At 48.9% G+C, this 17,949-nt stretch overlaps 1 protein-coding gene across 1 annotated transcript; it reads right to left on the bottom strand.

Annotated features, from left to right (window-relative positions):
• Positions 1-4,881: 4,881 nt before the first annotated feature.
• Foxe3 (forkhead box E3) lies at positions 4,882-17,744 on the bottom strand. Its single transcript, XM_048352113.1, has 3 exons — positions 17,700-17,744; positions 17,165-17,358; positions 4,882-5,884 (listed from the first exon to the last, which is right to left on the bottom strand). The coding sequence occupies exons 1-3, from the start codon at positions 17,742-17,744 to the stop codon at positions 4,882-4,884; spliced, it is 1,242 nt and encodes a 413-aa protein (XP_048208070.1).
• Between the last annotated feature and the right edge of the window lie 205 nt (positions 17,745-17,949).

Genomic DNA, 17,949 nt, shown 5'->3' with positions numbered 1-17,949 from the left:
CACAAGCAATGATACATTTGGCATCAGGGAAAATTGTGCCTACTGCTTCTAAACGTTATGGGAAGATTCAGCAGTGGATAAAAAGGAAGCTGAACAAGTGAAAAAAAAAAAGCAATGCATTGTTAATTCTAGAAAAAAAATCAAAAGTAAAAGGAGGGGGCTGGGGATATAGCCTAGTGGCAAGAGTGCCTGCCTCGGATACACGAGGCCCTAGGTTCGAGTCCCCAGCACCACATATACAGAAAACGGCCAGAAGCGGCGCTGCGGCTCAAGTGGCAGAGTGCTAGCCTTGAGCGGGAAGAAGCCAGGGACAGTGCTCAGGCCCTGAGTCCAAGGCCCAGGACTGGCCAAAAAAAAAAAAAAAGTAAAAGGAGTTTTAAGTACAGTACATGAGTAACTTGTCAGCAAACAATATTTATTTAGTAGTAATAAGTAAATGTTATAATGTCCCTCAAATTAGTGATTTGGGTGGTAATAAGGAGATGGAAGTTTTAGATGTAAGTACTCATCTATCATGTTAGGAAGTTAATCCTTAAGGGATATAGCTCAGTGGTAGAGCACTTGACTAGCATGTTCAAAGCCCTGGGTTTAATCCTCAGTTAATCATTACTGTTTCAAGAGAAACAAGTAGAAGTATTTGAATATATTCCACAAGAAAGAAATGTGAATTGAATGTAGCTACATTTAGGGAAAGATTCCGGGTTCCTAAGAGTGGGGCAAGGCACCATTGTGAGTTTTTGGTTGCTATTTGACTATTTACATCTTTCAGTGTAATAAAATAATAATCAGGGGGCTGAGGATGTAGTTTCATGGTAGAGAGCTTGATTAGTGTGCTCAAAGCCCTTGATTAGATGCCCAGAACTGTAAAATTAAATACATAGTAAAATAAACATTAAAATATATCTTAAGGCAGAGTTTTAGGGGCTCATGCTTATAATCCTAGCTTGTCAGGAGGCTGAGATCTGAAGATTGTGGTTCAAAGTCAGCCCAGGCAGGAAAGTCTGTGAGACTCTTACTTCCAATTTACCACCAAAGAGTTAGATGTGGGTCAAGTGGTAGTGTCAAGCCTTGAGTGGTAAAAGCTAAGCGAGTGTGAAAGGCTCTGAGTTCAAGCTGCAGGACTTGCACGCACACATATGCACACACACAAAATGTGTCTTCAGATTAAAATGGATTCTAAATTTCTACAAGAATAAAGGTACAAAAATCTTAACATTTCTGAAGATTTCATTCACAAATATTCCTCCAAAAAGTACTGAAATCATTTCTACATAGAAAATGTTTGGTGCTTTTAAAGACACCTTTTGTTCTTGTTGTTTTAAACATTACCAAAATGTCAGAATTCCTAAGAGTACTCTGACATATAAGCTTCTAGACTGTGAACTCTTTGGGGACATAGTCTCCCTTATTTGTATATCTGTGGGTTCAAAGCCTAGCACACAGCCAGCTCTTGATGTTGTTGAATTAACGTAAATTAAAGAAGCATTCAAAAAAATAAAAGGTTTTCTGATTTTTCAGTACAGCGGTGGCCCTCCTAGAATTTCCCTATTGGTATCTCCTCTACCTCATCTTCTGAATGCTCCAAGATCCTGTTGATTGAGACTGCATGCATGGTGGCAACAAGACTGGAACTTGGAGCTCAGGAAACACTTTTTCAGCTTCAGGGCAGACAGAAGATCCTTCCTTTCCCTGGAAGTGTTTTTAATTAGAGCTTTAGGTGGCAGTAGGTATCTCAGGCAAGAAGACAGACTGTAATACTATTTGCAGCATAAGGGAGTCTGCACTTCAATCTGTATGACTGTACTTAGAGAACCATGGGCTGGATTTTCTGTGGCCTGCTGGGCTCACAGTGGGCCAGTTTCCTCAACTGAGGAGTGGGGAAGTTACCTCCACCTCTTTCACCTTCTTCACAAGTCATTGCAAAGGTTGCACTTCAGAATGAGTAAGAAGGGACCAAACCTATACACAATGAAATACTACATAGTGATTAGAAATGATAAAAATATTGGTATTTACAGGGAAATGGTCAGAACTTGAACAAATAATGTTGAGTGAGACAAGCCTAGAACACAGAGAACAAAGGGGCATGGTCTCCTTGATATATGACTGTTGGGGCTGGGGGTGAGGGGATAGTAGAGACCAGGTCTGCAAAACAACAAACTTCTTTTCAAATGGTATTTCCGCATGTTTGGATCAGCGACTTTACATTATGTATCTAAAACCAAACAACTACTAAACATAAAAAGGTCTAGAATAGACTTATCAGTGGATCACAATAGCTCAACAGCTACGTACACATGATCATATAAGACGAGGATAAGCAAAAACAACTCCAAGAGAAGGACACAGGAGGATTCTATTGTTGACGTTATGTTTAAAGTTCTAGGTGAATTTCCTTTGGTGTACCCTATGTGGTTACTGTATATGATTTTGGTACACTGGATATTGTATATATACCTACCTGATCTAGTGAAGGGAAAGAAAAATGAGGGTGTAAGATGTCAGAAGAAATGTACTCACTGCTTTATTATGTAACTATACCCCCTTTGCACAACACCTTGTCAATAAAATTTAATTAATTTTTTTTAAAAAGAAGGGACCAAAATACTTGTGCTTCGTCACTATTCAGTTAAGTCAGTGATCAGTATTGGACACTAGGGATTCACTTGCTCAATCAGTGAACAACTCTGTAATGAAGGAATCTTAAGTGAAGGACAAATTAGATCTGAACCTTGCTCAGCATGGGAAGTAGCTATCCTATCTCTTTTATGCCACACTGCATACCCTGCCTTCTCAGGTTCCCTGCACCTGTGCACTATTCACTCTGACCCTCCATACCTGTCCCTCAACTTCAAACACTATCCTCAAAAGGAGGGTCATCTGACAAGTCCAACAAGCAAATCACATTCACCTGGGCTTGAGACACATCCATACCATCTTCTGCTCTGCTCTATGTCTAACCCAGGCTCAACCAGACAGGGAGCCTTGAGGTAGGAAGCTTGAAAAAGCCTGAGGCTTGGTTTGTGGGTCAACACTACAGAACAAGATAAGGGCAAAGCCAGCTCTCTTTCACATTTCAATTTGATTCTAAGTCTGCTCAGTTGCTGCTCTGTTCGTGCTAGGAAAGTGATCAATCAGTCACTACTGTCCCATCTCACAATCCAGTAGGGTTAGGAAAATAAGAGGCAGTGCCAAAGGTTCAATGTTCAGCTTTCAAAGTTCAGAGGGGGGAATACAGCCTGCGACTTGATCTTGTTATTTATAGTATGAGCTTTATTTGTTCATTTATTGTTACAGTGCTGGGGGGCTGAACTCAGGGTCTTAAGCATATTAGGCAAGCTATCACTTGAGTCTTGTCCTCCATCCCCTTTATTCTTACTACATTCCTAGCACGGGATCTTGATGTACTGCTGCCTAGGCTGGCTTTGCATGAGCAATCTTCCTGCCTCTGCATCTTGAATAACTGCAATTACTCAGACATGCACCACCATACTTGGCTGGGAGTGTTGACCTTTTAGACTTCAGCCTGGTCCTGTGTATTCCTTTCCAAATAATATGCATATTAGTCATTTGGGGATTTTGTTTGAAGGAAGTATGGAATGATTCAATGAATTTGAGGTGAGGCCTGAAATCCTCCATTTCTAGCAAGCTTCCAGATGACCAAGATGGAGGTCTGTGGACCACACCTTAAGTATGAAGTTCTAGAACACTTACCTCATTTCTCTGATTAGTGATAACTGGGTTAACGCCTCCATGAGAAAGGGGTTTATCCATTCATTCTGCCGTGCGCCCCCAGTGCCTGGTACTTTAAATAAGTACTTGGAGGAGTGTATCAAGATCAAAGCTCCCTCATCCATAGGAGCTGGGAATGAACTCCAAACACAGATAACTTAGGCAAATCCACTCACACACATAAGCGCAAACATGTAATTTCTACCTGGCTCTCAGAAGCAGATGACAGCATCTGACTGTACCTACTAGGAGCTCATCTGTGGCTAAATCACTTCCTCATCCCACTTCATCAACCTGCGCCTGAGGACTCACAAGGGGGCTGGGTCCCATGTGGCAAAACTCACCCACCATTCCCCTCAGCCAAGTTACCAACCACCACGCCAAGCCCAGAGAAAGGTCTTCTTTCTTTTTAATTAAACTAGCCTCAATTAAAAAAAAAAAGTTAACAACCTATTAGGTCCTGTGATTTCCAAGGGATTAGGGTAGACATTGAGGTCCCCTAACTCCCCTTTTTCAGTCAGGAGCCCTCTGAGCTACTTGTCTCAGAAATCTCCAAGAACTGTCCTCTTAGGGGCCTAGCCCCAAGCAGCCAGGTGTGTCTGTGGGAGGGGAGGTGTGTCCCTGTAAGAAACCCAGGTGGAAGGGGACACATTTATGGGAAATGAGGGAAGGAGAGAAGGCAATGAGCCAATAGTCTGCCCTCTGTTATTTTGGCAAAACAGGAGAGGAGGTTGAGTCCGTTCAACCGGCAGCTTGAGATGGGAGCTTCTAAAGCCTAGAGATCACCAGGACACCTGGGGTGGGGGTGGGGGTGGGGAGCCGCTGGTGGTGATCCAGCTGTGGGGAGGAAAGGGCACGGGGCTCAGCGTAGTGTAGGGGTGCAAAGGGGGAGAGAGCTGATAAGTGAAGGGAGAAGACACGAAGGGCTCACAAACTGGAAGGGACAAAGGTCCTGTGGCAAGAGGCGGCGGTGGGGCGAGGGGGGGGGGTTCTCCCCACCCGTGAAGGATACAGCAGGTATGTTCAGTTCAGGAGCCAAAGCCGCGGTGCTCAGAGGTTCGCTTCCAGCGGGAGGAGCGGTGGGAAAGGGCGCCGGGGAAAGGGCGCGGGAGGACCGCTGGGGTGTTGGCTGTCGGTGTGGGAAGAGGCTCACAGGTAGCGCTCCAGGCCCGGCGCGAAGCCGGGCTGTCTCAGGTAAACTTCCCCGGAGTTGAGCGGCCCGAGCGCGCTGGCGGATCCGGCCAGGCCCAGCAGGGGCTCGGCGGCGCTGGGCAGCGGGCCGGGGCCGGGGCCGGGGCCAGGGCGCGTGGCGGGCAGCCCCAGGCGGTCGGTGACCTGCGCGTAGAGCGAGGGCGCGGCGGCGGCGGCGCAGGGCGGGAAGGCGGCGGCGGCGGCGTCGGGCGCGGCGCAGCAGGGCGGCTCGGGCGCGCCCAGTCCCGCCAGCTCGGGCGGGAGGCTCACCAGACTGTCGACGCTGAAGAGGCGCGCGGGGGGCGGCGCGGGGCCCGGGCCGGAGGGCGGCGCGGCGAGCAGCGCGGGGCCGGGCGCGTAGGGCGCGTAGGGAAAGGGCAGCGCGGCGGGCGGCGGCGGCGGCGGCGGTGGCGGCCCGGGCGGCGCGGACGGCGGCGGCGGCCCCGGCGGCTCGGCGCGCTTGAAGCGCTTGCGGCGCCTCAGGAAGCTGCCGTTGTCGAACATGTCGGCGGCCGCGGGGTCGAGCGTCCAGTAGTTGCCCTTGCCCGGGTTGCCCGGCTCGCGGGGCACCTTGACGAAGCAGTCGTTGAGCGTGAGGTTGTGTCGGATGCTGTTCTGCCACTTGCGCGGGCTGTCGCGGTAGAAGGCGAATCGCTCGGTGATGAAGCGGTAGATGGCGGCCAGCGTCAGCCGGCGTCCCGGGGCGTGCGCCAGCGCCATGGCGATGAGCGCGATGTACGAGTACGGCGGCTTCCCGCGCTGCAGCGGCCGCCGCCGCCGCCTCCCAGGGCCCGGCGCCGCGGTGCCCGGCTCCACCGCCCTCCCGACGCCCGCAGTCACCGCCGCCGCCTCCGCCTCCCGCCCCGGCTCGGCTCCCGGGAGCGGCGACGGCGGCGGCCCCGACGGCGCGAGCGAGGGCAGCACCGGGAATCCCGACAAGGGGGCCGGCGGGTCCATGTCGCTCACGCCCGGTCAAGGGGTGGCCGCAGCCCCTGCCCGCGCTGGGAGAGAGCCGGGGCGGAGGACCTGCCATATATATACATATATGCACGGATCCCCCACCCCTCCCGGGGAGAGAACAGCGACCTTCCTGGCCGGCCGGAGCCCCCCTTCCTGGGCTCACCCCCCTCCTCCATTTCGCCTGCCCCATTGGGTCAGTTTCTCCCCCCAACCCCCTCTTCTGCCCTCTACTACCCCACCCCAAACCCCGCCTCATCTCTTCCCATCTCCACTGGGTGGGCCCCAGACCCCGGCCTCAACCGACAGGATTTGATCAGACCCTTCCCTTCCTGCCCCTCCTTTTACACCCCTCCTCTTGGGTCAATCCCAATCGCAAATCCACCCATTCAGCTCACTCTCTGGCCCTCTCCCCATTTTGCTCCTCCCAGCAATCAGACCCCTCTGTCCTCACCCCTGTCCTTCCATTCTCCAGCAGGATCAGAGGTGAGAGGCGACTTTCTTGCCTGCCCTTAGGGCCCTATGTGGCTAGTCAGTGAGGCCACCAGACTGCCATTGAACAACGTGCAACTAGAGCCAAGAGAATGGAGAAGGGCAGAGGCAGAGGCCAGGCCGACTTTGTCTCCTGGGAGGATATTTGAAGATGCCCCTAGATCAGGGTAATTAATATCTCCTATCTCTGCTGCATCTTCCACATCCTTCTCGCCAGGCTTTGCCAGCCTTCTTGGGGGATGGAGGGGAACCAAGTGGCAAAAAAATGGCTGCCCCACTGCTTTGAATCGAGTTCCCCAGAACCCACCCAAGCACAAACATCTCTGCAAGCCTCCCAAGTTCCAAGGAACAGTTACCAGGTGGGAGAGAGACCCCCCTCTCCCCATCAGCCCAGGTGCTTCCACAGACTGAAGGTCTGAGCGCTGCTTTCTGATCCACAGAGCCCACACTCATCTCACTGAAAGCAGAGGGTCTAGGCAGTTTTTGTTAAAAGCTCAGGGGAAAACACCACCTCCATGGAGAGAGAACCAAAGGATGAAAGGGGCTTGTATTAAAGAGACATGACCTGCAGACAGGCAAGATAGGCTGGAGTATAGAAAAGTGAAAGCTAAATTTAGGGGGTACACACTCAATGTCTTGATCAGCCCTTAATGGCTAAGGGCCTACTGAAATTTGAAGTCTGGGCCCACCAGAGTCTGATAAGAGTTGTCTTCCTTCCCTACACATGAGCAGAACTTAGCTTCTTCAGCTGGCCTGTGGCCAGGAACATCAGCATTGAAACTCAAGTCTAAAACACGGAGGCCCCTCTCTCTTAGCTCCACTCACAACTGGTAACACAGCCATTACTGAGCATTTTGTATTTGATACACATTTTTTAAATACATTATTGTGCTCAAGTTTGAGCGCCTTGTGGAATGTTGTTATCCCCAATTTGTGAGTGAGGAAATAAACACAGAGACGCTGGATGGTTTGCCTAAACTCACACAGATCATAATGACAGAGCACCACGGCAGCACCACACTCTTCTAGCACCATCCTTCACAGTGGAGATTTTCATTAAGCATAGTGGTTCACATATATAATCCCTGCACTTGGGAGGATTGCAAGCATGGGGATTCTCTTCTGGCCTGGCTGGAAGATCCAAGTTCCTAGTGGACATCACTACATGGATGAGGCCCCAGAGGTCCTCAATGAAATGTCCTAACCTACTGCACTCTCTGACCCAGCCTGATTTTCTACCAGCATTCCAGGTCCTTTTCCCCTTCTAACTCAAGTGTCCACATCTAGGCCACTGCCAGATCTTGTCAGTGTCTAGTCAGATCTTGGATACCACAGCCACTCCTCCTTCAGTTCTCCCAGCCTCACTCAGTTCAACCTGCATGGTTCTAGTCAGGCCCTTTGAGAGTACTTAGGGAAAGACAGAGACAATGAGAGATTGGTAATAATGAGTTGAGGGGTGGAAGCAAAGAGGAAGGAGAAGATAACACTTGTAGATCTAGAGACAGTGGCCCATCCCCAACAACAAAGAATCAGCAGATGTATGCTGGATAGACTCTGCCTCAGTACCCTCTCCACCATGCAGTTCACCACCCCAAGCACAGGCCACTGGGGCAATCCCATGGAATAGCACTCTCCAAAGAAAAGAGCAAATCAACACCTGTGACAGAAGGTAATCTAAATTCATCAGTGGGATGTCCAGAGCAGCTATTATCTGAGCTTCTAGTTCCTCACCTACCAATTGGGAACAATAACAGGCCCTTCATAAAGAAGTGCTCTTACCCCTCCTGTATACTTCATTTCTGGTGTTAACCAGGAAGGCAAGGAGAGAGACAAGCAGGGCATCTTTCCAGCCAGATGACTGATTGAGTCTCAGTTACCCTCCTTTCCTACCTTCTCTTAGAGATGGAGCTTATCCAAAGAAGACCCTACCACAGCCTCTACTTCTTGAGCAGTAAGGCATTTGGGGGGGGAGGTGAATTGGCTCTTACTATCTCCAATGACTAAATGCTGCTTTCTTGTACTTTCAGTTTCCCAATCCATGTATATAACCTGGGACCTAGTACATGTTCAATAAATGATCCTGAACATGCTGTTGGCTATGCCAGTCCTGAGTAGGGTAGTGACAGGGAGCTAAGCCAAAAGGGTGAGAACCCAGACTCTTCCAGTTCTTTGTGCCTGTCTGCTCCCCCCCCCCCCCAAGTTGGGCCTGCTTCCCAGAGCAGAGCAGGCCAGTGTCAGGGGGCGGCCCAAGGGCTAATCCGTGTTTTCAGCGTGGCTGGGCCCTCTTTTCACAGGCCCTGGGCCAGACGTGATGCGGCTGAGCATCCGGGCATAAGACGGCCAGTGAAGGCAGCCCCTTTCTCATGGGCCTGGATTCCAGGCGGCCCAGCGTCTGAGTGGAGCCCCTGGGGCGGGAGGAACACAGTGGCTGGGCTGGGCAGTCCTTTGTCTGACCACACTGGGTGGATATTTGGGCTGGCAGGAGGGATTAATGGCCAGGGATTGGCCCTGGGGCCGGCCTTCCCACTGCCCTTTGGAGGCCAAAGGCCCAGGTCAGGGCACATAGCCTTGATGGCTCTCTAGATAGAGTGGAAATTCCCACCCTTGTCTAAAGCTATTTGCACCAGCCCCAAGACCCCCTACCCCCAGCCTCAGCTTTGCAGACGCAGGCATCACTAGCCCAGATAGACTTGGAAGCAAGGAGCAGAGAGTGGGGCCAGAATTGACTAAGTATTCACTGAGGAGAGAAGGCTAGGGCTAAGAGTCATGCCAGGTCCTCTGGAAGGGCTCATGCTTGCCCCTCTAGAGCTCTGGAGAAAACAAGTTCTCTGTTTACCCAATGAAGGCCCCACAGGCCAGCCTGGTGTCTTCCTAGAATAGCACCTCAAAGACTTCTACTTTAAGAACATCCATTATTTCTAAAGACTCTCCATTACCGCATGGAAGGATCCCATAGCAGTGGTACAAGAGGCTTAGGAACCACAAGAAATCCTAGATATAGCCAACACTATCTCTGGTCAACCAAGGCCCCTGAGGGCTCCTGAAGGGGCTGCTTCCCTTTTACTCCCCAAACTAGAATTCCCCAGGATACCATTGGCTTCTTCAAGAGCCTGAGCTATGTGGTTCTGAACCGGCTGGGGGCTATCAGGCAGCCTGCTGTGGTGAGTCTCTTTCTGGCCAGGCTCTTCCCACAATGGGGCTGAGAACAGCAGCCCAGCCTTGCCTACCTGAGCAGGCTCAGGCTAGACAGCAGTTCGGGCCTGCCTAGTGACAAAGCCTAGGAGAGCCCCTCTTTATGATTCTTCACTTCCCAGGCTCCTCTTTCATTCAGCCAAGTCCAAGGAAATATGTCAAGGTAGTCTGGATGCTGGGTGGTAGTGAGGAGCCAGGCCTTTTGCTGCCTTCATGGTGTCAAGCAGACCTTCGCCCTATATGTGGTTAGCATAGGATGAGTGGAGTAGGAACCTTGCCTGGCCTGGCCAAGTCAGAGGACTTCCTGGAAGGCATGAGGCTCCCCATAGCTAGATGAAGAAAGACCCTGGAGAGAATGGGAGCTCATTCTCTTTGCCCAAATAGTATCCATCACTGCACTTACTTTGGGGAATTCTCCTTGTCCCTTGCTGTCTCCCAACCATAGATCTTGTATGCACGGAGGGCACACCCATAGTCACTCATCTTTGAAACCCACAACACTTGGTGTAGAGTCTGGTAGGATATGTGTCAGATGGCTAGAAGGATGGCTGGATACTAAGTTGAGAAAACCGTGAATACTAAGGTCAGAAGGTAAGAGCGTGCAGTTCATTCTGGGAAGGGAAAGATTTGGTGTTTGAGAACTGTCAAGAGCTCACGTGTGAGGTTCTCAAAGCCTTGCCTGTAGCTATTACTATCCACTGTGACTGATGGAGAGGGTCACAAGACTGAGACAAGGGAGGCAAACAGGGTCACAGTGTCGCTGACTGTTTGCCGGGCTCAGGGGCTGCCCACAGGGTCCTTTGAAGTACTCAGCAGTAAGTGGTTGACTTCTCACACCAGCAGCTGGAGTAGAGCAGGAGAAAGCTGTCCAGTGATGATGTGTGCCCCAAGGTTGTGGTACTTAGGGAGCAGAGAGCTGTCCTTCTCATCTGCTGCCCACAGGATGGAGGGAGAACCTAGAGCTGTCCACCTCTCTCAGTAACTTATATCCACCTGATCACACAGTCCAGAAACCAGCCATCATCTCAGCTCCTCCCCACCCCCATCCACCTCCATTCACTGACACAGGTCAACTTCTCAGAATGTTCTTCCCAAACTACCCTCTTCTCTTGTCCTTCTGTCTCAGCCCTCGTTCATCCCAATTTGAGCTTTTCCTCTGCCCGGTGTAGTGGCCTCCTGGCTGGTCAACAATGCCTTACTTCTCCTCTTAGCAGGGAGAGCCATGGTTTACCTGCCATCCCACTTACACACTGGCAGTGGCTCCCTGTCTCCTCCTAAGTCATAGCATCTCAGCAGGACCAACCTGTGCATCTCCACTGCCACACTCGATCCCCAGTTTTCATCTCATTCTGCACAGCACCAATAGAGCTACTTTCAGTCCAGGTGCTAGATCCCTTTCCACTTTGAGCCTTGGCTAGTCAAAATCAGGACCCTCTGGTTTTCTCACCTTACATACTCACCCACAGCCACCTCTGTTTTTTTTCCAAACAGCCTTAAGATCTCCTAAGCTCTTGAATGCAACAAGACTCATCTTTCCCTCTGAAAAACTCCTCTACATTTATCAAACAAATGGCCAAGAAATCAACACATAAAACCTGAGGCCTTTTTCACCCAAAGGCAGAGGGGGAACTTAATCCCTTCTCCACTGGCTTCGTGCCTGGTCTTCCCAACCTCCTTCTAGAACCTCCATACTTGTGCCTTCAGAGACACTCTCAGAAGATAACCATTTTTGCATGTGAGTATGCCTGTCCTGGGGCTAGAACTCAGGGCCTGGGTGTTTTCCCTGATTTTTTTTTTTCTCTAGGCTATCACTTTACCACTTGAGCCACAGCTCCACTTGTAGCTTTTTATTTTTTTTTCAGAACTGAGGACCAAATTCTGGGCCTAGTACTCTTCCACTGAGTTAAATACCCACCCCCAACTTCTGGATTTTTGGTGATTAGTTGTAGATAAGAGTCTCACAGACTTTCCTGTCCAGGATGGCTTTGAACCGTAATCCTCAGACTTCAGCCTCCTGAGTAGCTAGGATTAAAAGCTTGCAGCTCTGGTACCTGACTAGAAGATAACCATTTTATCTTCAAGAAAACATCCCCAAATTTCTCCTTCCCCTGGCACAAGGCCTGCGAATACCTCAGACTTGCCTGTAGCTAGAAGGGCTTTGATATGTGCCATATGCCAGCCCCCCATCAGAAGAAGAGGAGCAGCTTCTGAGCCATGCATCCTTGACCTCTGAGCCAGGCTGCAGAGGGCAATGAACTTCTTGGTGCCCAACTGGCCACCTTGGCAAATGAATAAATGAATGCACAAATGGCCACCCACATCTGGAAAGGCAAAGGGTCCCCGTGTCTGATTTCCAGCTGGGAATCAGCCTCCTGCCCTCACTGTCTCTGCTGCAGCGCTGTGGCCCTGGGCCGAGACCCCCCACGCGATCCTTGCCTTCGCAGGGCCTAGGCAGCCTGGGCTCAGACAATGCTGGCTCAGCCCTGACTGTGTAATTCCAGCCTCCCCTAAGCCCCACACACAGCATCTGAAGTATGCTCCCTGTCATTTGGTGCTGTCAGCATTCTGACATCTACCTCGCCTCTGCACCCTCGAAGTCTCAGTGCTCTCAGGCCTCCCTGGTTCTCATTGCTGGGGAAGCTAAGGGTGTGATGCTGTCTGCCAGCCTGGCTGAGCTGGGGGCCCAAGCTGGAGAAGAGTGAGTCTGAGCTCACTCCTGATTTGCTGTGTGCTCCACACACCCAATGGCCCATGTGGGATGTACAAGTTCCTAGTACCTGGAGTCTGAACCTCGGGGCCCTTTCCTTAGCTAAAATGGCATCTGGAAGCCATGTGGCACCCAGTGCTGTCTGTAAGCAGGATGCACCCTGCATCTCATATACACAAGTATGAGAGCTTCTCAAATGGATGTAGACACGGCTGTGATGGATAAACACAACCACACAAGCTTTGCAGTTGTTTTTATTTTAGTCATGATTTTTAATCCCTCAAGCACAACTACCATCATGTGGGATAGCTGGGAAATGTTTTCTAAATAACCATTCTCAAACTACTGCAAGGGTGTATTGTGCCTTCTTTGAGATACCGAGGGTCAGAAAGAGGAGAAACTTGCCTAAAGTCCCAAAGCAAATCAGTGCAAAGCCAAAAACGGAGCCTAGGACTCTGACCCCTCACCCCACCTCAACTTCTTCTCCACATGTATTGAACAGCTTTTACACAGTACCTAACTGACGGCAGGCTACATGCTGTGTATAAGAAGCCAAAGATGAAAACCAAGGCTCATCTGCCCTCAAAGCTGACCTTTGGGAGATGATAAACAATGATGAACAAAGGCTTTATACTAATTGCCAAGAGAAGCCATTGAAGGTCTTGAATGGGAAAGTGGCATAGGCTTCCTGTTGTACAACAGCCTCTCATTCACAATGTGGAAAAGGGGTTGTTGATTACATAGGATGTGTTTGGTATCAAGCAATAGAAAACTCAAACCAATTGAAGTAGTAGGGAAATACATTTCTCCCTCACAAGAGGATCAGAGGCAGTATATGGGTAGATCTCTGGTTTGATGCTCTCAACTTGGCTATACCTCATGAGTGGGCCATCTCTAGGCAGAAACAAGGACAGCGCCCAGGTCTACAGCTTGAGTTCCAATTGTGCAGAATAAAGGAACTTATCGGGGCTGGGGATATAGCCTAGTGGCAAGAGTGCCTGCCTCGGATACACGAGGCCCTAGGTTCGATTCCCCAGCACCACATATACAGAAAACGGCCAGAAGCGGCGCTGTGGCTCAAGTGGCGGAGTGCTAGCCTTGAGCGGGAAGAAGCCAGGGACAGTGCTCAGGCCCTGAGTCCAAGGCCCAGGACTGGCCAAAAAAAAAGGAACTTATCTCTATGCCTTTAGGAGAGGATAGCTTCCATCCCTCATCCTCAAATTTCTCTTCCTCTCTCATTGGTCAGAAATGGATCACTTCCTTGTTCCTACATCAATCACTTCTCCAGAGGAACACTTAGGTCACTTGCTGGTGAAGAAGGATGTAATATAGGAAAGAGCCCTCCATAGTGTCTCCTATGAAGGGAGAAGAGAGTTGGCTGGAAAGCCATACTGGAGTTGAAGCCACGGGGCAGGTTCTCTCACATACTCACCTCTCTGCCTTCTGCAAGCTGCTCTGTGTGTCTGGCTCCTCTCATTGGCTCTCAACTCCTGAGGGCACTGCCTGTGGGTTTAAAGAGGAAGAGGAGTGGCTAGAAGAGATAGTGTATTTCCATAGTAAGAAACACTGGTTTCCATCTGAGAAATGTCCCAAGCAGAGACCTGGTAATAATACCCAATGGAGGACCATATGTCAGGGTGACAGCTCCTTAACTATCATGAGCCTCAATTTCTCCTTTAGAGAAATTCTTATTCTTTGACAACAGTCACCTCCTATAAAATGTTGTCTTCATTAGAGCCTTCTACTAGAAGGTGAAGAGTAGAGGGGACTTGAGAAAAGGGAAGAGATGAAGACCTGGATGGACAGACAGGAAGTAGTATGCTGGATCCAGTCTCAACTCACTTGAGAGAGTGTGCCTCTTATCCTAGCTGTGCTTTTGATGACCTCAGGTTGGTAGTTTGAAATGAGCCACATCAGAATATTTACACCACAGAAGTTGGCCAACACTACAGATCAGGATACCTTTACCAGCCAAAGATCCCACCACTTGAGAAGACTCCAGTAATGAAACTAACCCAAATCAGACAAGACTGAGACTTTCCCATGAGGCCCAATAGGAAGCTTCAGGAAGAGAGAAGGCCTCCAGGATGGGGCCTCTGGAGGGAAAAAGCCAGACATCTGTCTTCTCTCTCTCCTTAGACTAACACTCACACCAGTGCCCAGCACTAAGCCAAAGCCTTACATAACATCTCAAATCCTTATGGTGGCTCTGTAAGACCAGATCCTCCATATTTTACCCTTAATTTTTAAAGGAGGTAAATGTCTTTGCTGCATAATTTCCTCCTTCTAGGAATTCACCTTGGGACACATGCTTTCATGATGTGTGTCCAGTGGTGGTTCATTGCTATGCAACTTGGCACAGAGAAAAATTTGAGCGGAGTATCTCGCAGTTAGATTGGATTGATTCCTTAGATCATTAGCCCAACCTTATAGGCTGGTGGTGTGGCTCCAGTTGTAGGGTGTCTGGCTAGCAACCTCAAAGCCCTAAGTTCAAGTCCCAGTAACACACATACACACACACACACACACACAGAACATCAGGCAAACATTAAAAGGATTCTTTTTCTGCCTAGCAAGAGATCCTGAGTCCAAACCCCAATACTGTCAAATAAATAAGTAAATGATTTTCTTAAATAAAATGAACATTTTTGAGGAATATTTAATGACATGAGGAAATGTTCATAATATGACAAATATATATACTATAAAAATTGTACCCACAATTGCAGTGTTTAACAAAACAGGGTAATGAAAATAGACCAAAATATCAACAGTTTTATCTGTAGGTGATTTTAATTTTTCTTAAGGATTAAAAGTGTGAATAGAGGACTGGGAGTAGAGCACTTGCATATAAAATGTATGAGGAAGTCAGACACTAATGGCTCCTGCCTGTAATCCTAACTACTCAGGAAACTGAGAACATGGTTCAAAGACATCCTGGGCAGGAAAGTCTGTGAGACTTACCTCCAATTAACTACCAGAAAACTGGAAGTGGCATTGTGGTTCAAAGTGGTAGAGCACTAGCCTTAAACAAAGAGCCCAGAGACAGTCCCAGGCCCTGAGTTCAAGCTCCATGGCCGCAAAAAAAAAAGAAAAGAAAGAAAGAAAAATCAAATGCATGAAGCCCTAAGTTTGACCCCCAGTAGTATAAAATAAAAGTCCTCTAAGACTATAAACATTACTCATCAAATTGTGCACTTCACTGTATATATATATATATATATATATATTCATTTTATGCATATTTTATGCCAGTTCTGGAACTTGAACTTAGGGCCTGGGCACTGTCCCTTTTTCTCCTCGAGACTGGCGCTCTACTACTTGAGTCTAAGCACCATTTCCAGTTTTTTTGGTGGTTAATTGGAGTTAAACATCTCAAACTTTCCTGCCCAGGCTGGCTTTGAACCATGATCCACATATCTCAGCCTTCTGAGTAGCTAGGATTATAGGTGTGAGCCACTAGTGCCCAAATTTGTGGTATTTTATATTGAAAATACCAATATCAATGACTACCTCTGAGGAAAAGAACTGTGTGATTAAGAAACAGGAACCTGGTGGCCCATGCCTGTATTTCCAGCTGCTCAGGCTGAAGCAGGAAGATATTTTGAATCCAGGAATTTGAGACCAGTTTGGGCAACATAGTAAGACCCTATGTCAAAGAAAAGCAGCCAGGTGTGGTGGTGCATTCCTATAATCCCAGCGACTCAGGAGGCTGAGGTAGAAAAATTATTACAACCTTAGTCAGTCCCAGGCAAAACTCAAGACTCTATAATAAAATCAAGACTCTGAAATATAAGTAAAGCATAAAGGGCTGGAATATGGCTGTTCAGGGCTCATAGAAGCCCAGAGTTTAAACACCAGTACCATCAAAAAAGAAACCAAAGTGAGAGGGAGACTTTATGGTGTAGTATTTGCATATTCTGAATTTGGAATTGTGTTCATTGTATAACATTTGGAAAAACTTAATCAAGCCCCCATTCAAAAATGGCTTAGGTTTGTTTTTATTTTTTTTTAAGAAAGCATGCACAAATTCATTAACTACAAAAATTGTTAGTTTCACAATCATACTAAATGCCAGTGGTTTACATCTGTAATCTTAGCTACTCAGAGACTGAGATCCAGAGAATTGAGGTTCAAAGCCAGCTCAGGCAGTCCATGAAGTCCATGAAGCTCCAACTCTAAAATAACCAGCAAAAGCCTTGGTTGGAGGTCTCTAACCTGGAGTGTAGCAAAGTATTTGTGAAGTCCTGAGTTCAAATCCCAGGACCTGCAAATTTAAATAAATAAATAAATAAATACCCATCCTCAATACTACAGATGAGAGCGTGTCAAAGCACGGAATTGGAGAGAGCTACCCAGAGCCAGCCAGCTAGGAAGGGGCTCCAGCTCCAGGACACACCCTTGAGTGTGTTTGGGGCTTTGACACGTTACTGCTTCCCCATAGAGTCCCCATTTGACAGATGCAGAAATTGAGAACACCCACGTTTTGAGCCTCAAATTCCCCAGCCCTAGGTCATATGGAGGCCTGGCGCCTGGCTCTCAGTCCCAGCACTTTTCTCACTGTGTCACCGGGCCAACAAGCAGTCTCTACAATAGTCCCTTATGCTAAGGATACCCTCAACAGCCTTATCAGGCCCAGAGATGGCCATCACTTGCCCTAAGACTCCCCAGCAGATCATAATCTCCCCAAAGACTAGGGAAGAAGTCTGGGCAGCTGCAAGAGAAAGAAGACTGTCCCAGAGGCTGGAGTCAGCATCTGGAACAGCTGTGCCTCTGCAGCAGGCGGGCAGTCATTAGCAAAGCTTTGGCACATTTGGGGGCAATAACTGCTTGTTGTCTCCAGGGCCCATTGTGAGCCACCTCTGCTCGGAATGTAATGAGCATGTTTCCTACAAGGGAGGGGGACGCTGGCGCTCCTCCCAGGTCAGCCTGCCCAGCTCCTTGGCCCCAGCCGTCTGCTTGGTGTTAGCCTCACCCGCCTTCCTATTTTTAGCTGCATCCCACAGCCTGGAGGACCAGCCGCTGCCTGTGACGGCCACTGGCAGAGCAAGCATGCTCCCGGACAGGGCCAGGAGCAGCCGGGCAGCCTAATGAGGAAAGGATCACTCACTCCAGGGCCTAATGGTGGTCAAAAAGGGTCTTTTCATCTCCAAGACTCCATCAGGAGATTTTCTAAGCTTAAAAAAAAATGGAATATTGCAAGAGTGGGGGGGGGGGGCGGCATATGGAGTTGAAGATGTGGCTCAAATGGTAGGATGGCAGCCTAGCAAACACAAGGCCCTGAGTTCAAACTCCAGTTCTTTAAAAAAAAAAGTGTTTTTATTTTGTTCCCATTCCCTACCACCCCAATCCCCCACTCCCTGGTCCCCACCTAGGAGGCTTCATGGGTGAAAACCAAAAATAAGTAGAGATGAATTTGCAGCCTTACCTCATGTCTTTTCTTCTCCTGCCCCAGGCTGCTGTTTTCTTTCATTCCTCCACTAGGACCCTTAGAAAGGTTGGTTCTTCTGTCTGGAAAAGACTTTCCTCTCCCTGCCCTTGCCCTGATCTGAAAAACTGATCAAGCACATGCCCCACTCCCTTCCCCTCAGCCAGGCCTTCTGAACTGGGACAGGGCTCCTCTGCTGACATGGGCAGGAGCCTCTGTGCTGGCTTTTCAAGGTCATATGACATCTTGA

Source organism: Perognathus longimembris, chromosome 7 (genome assembly GCF_023159225.1).
Source record: "Perognathus longimembris pacificus isolate PPM17 chromosome 7, ASM2315922v1, whole genome shotgun sequence".
Classification (NCBI taxonomy): Eukaryota; Metazoa; Chordata; class Mammalia; order Rodentia; family Heteromyidae; genus Perognathus; species Perognathus longimembris.
This window is presented reverse-complemented; position numbering and strand designations above follow the sequence as displayed.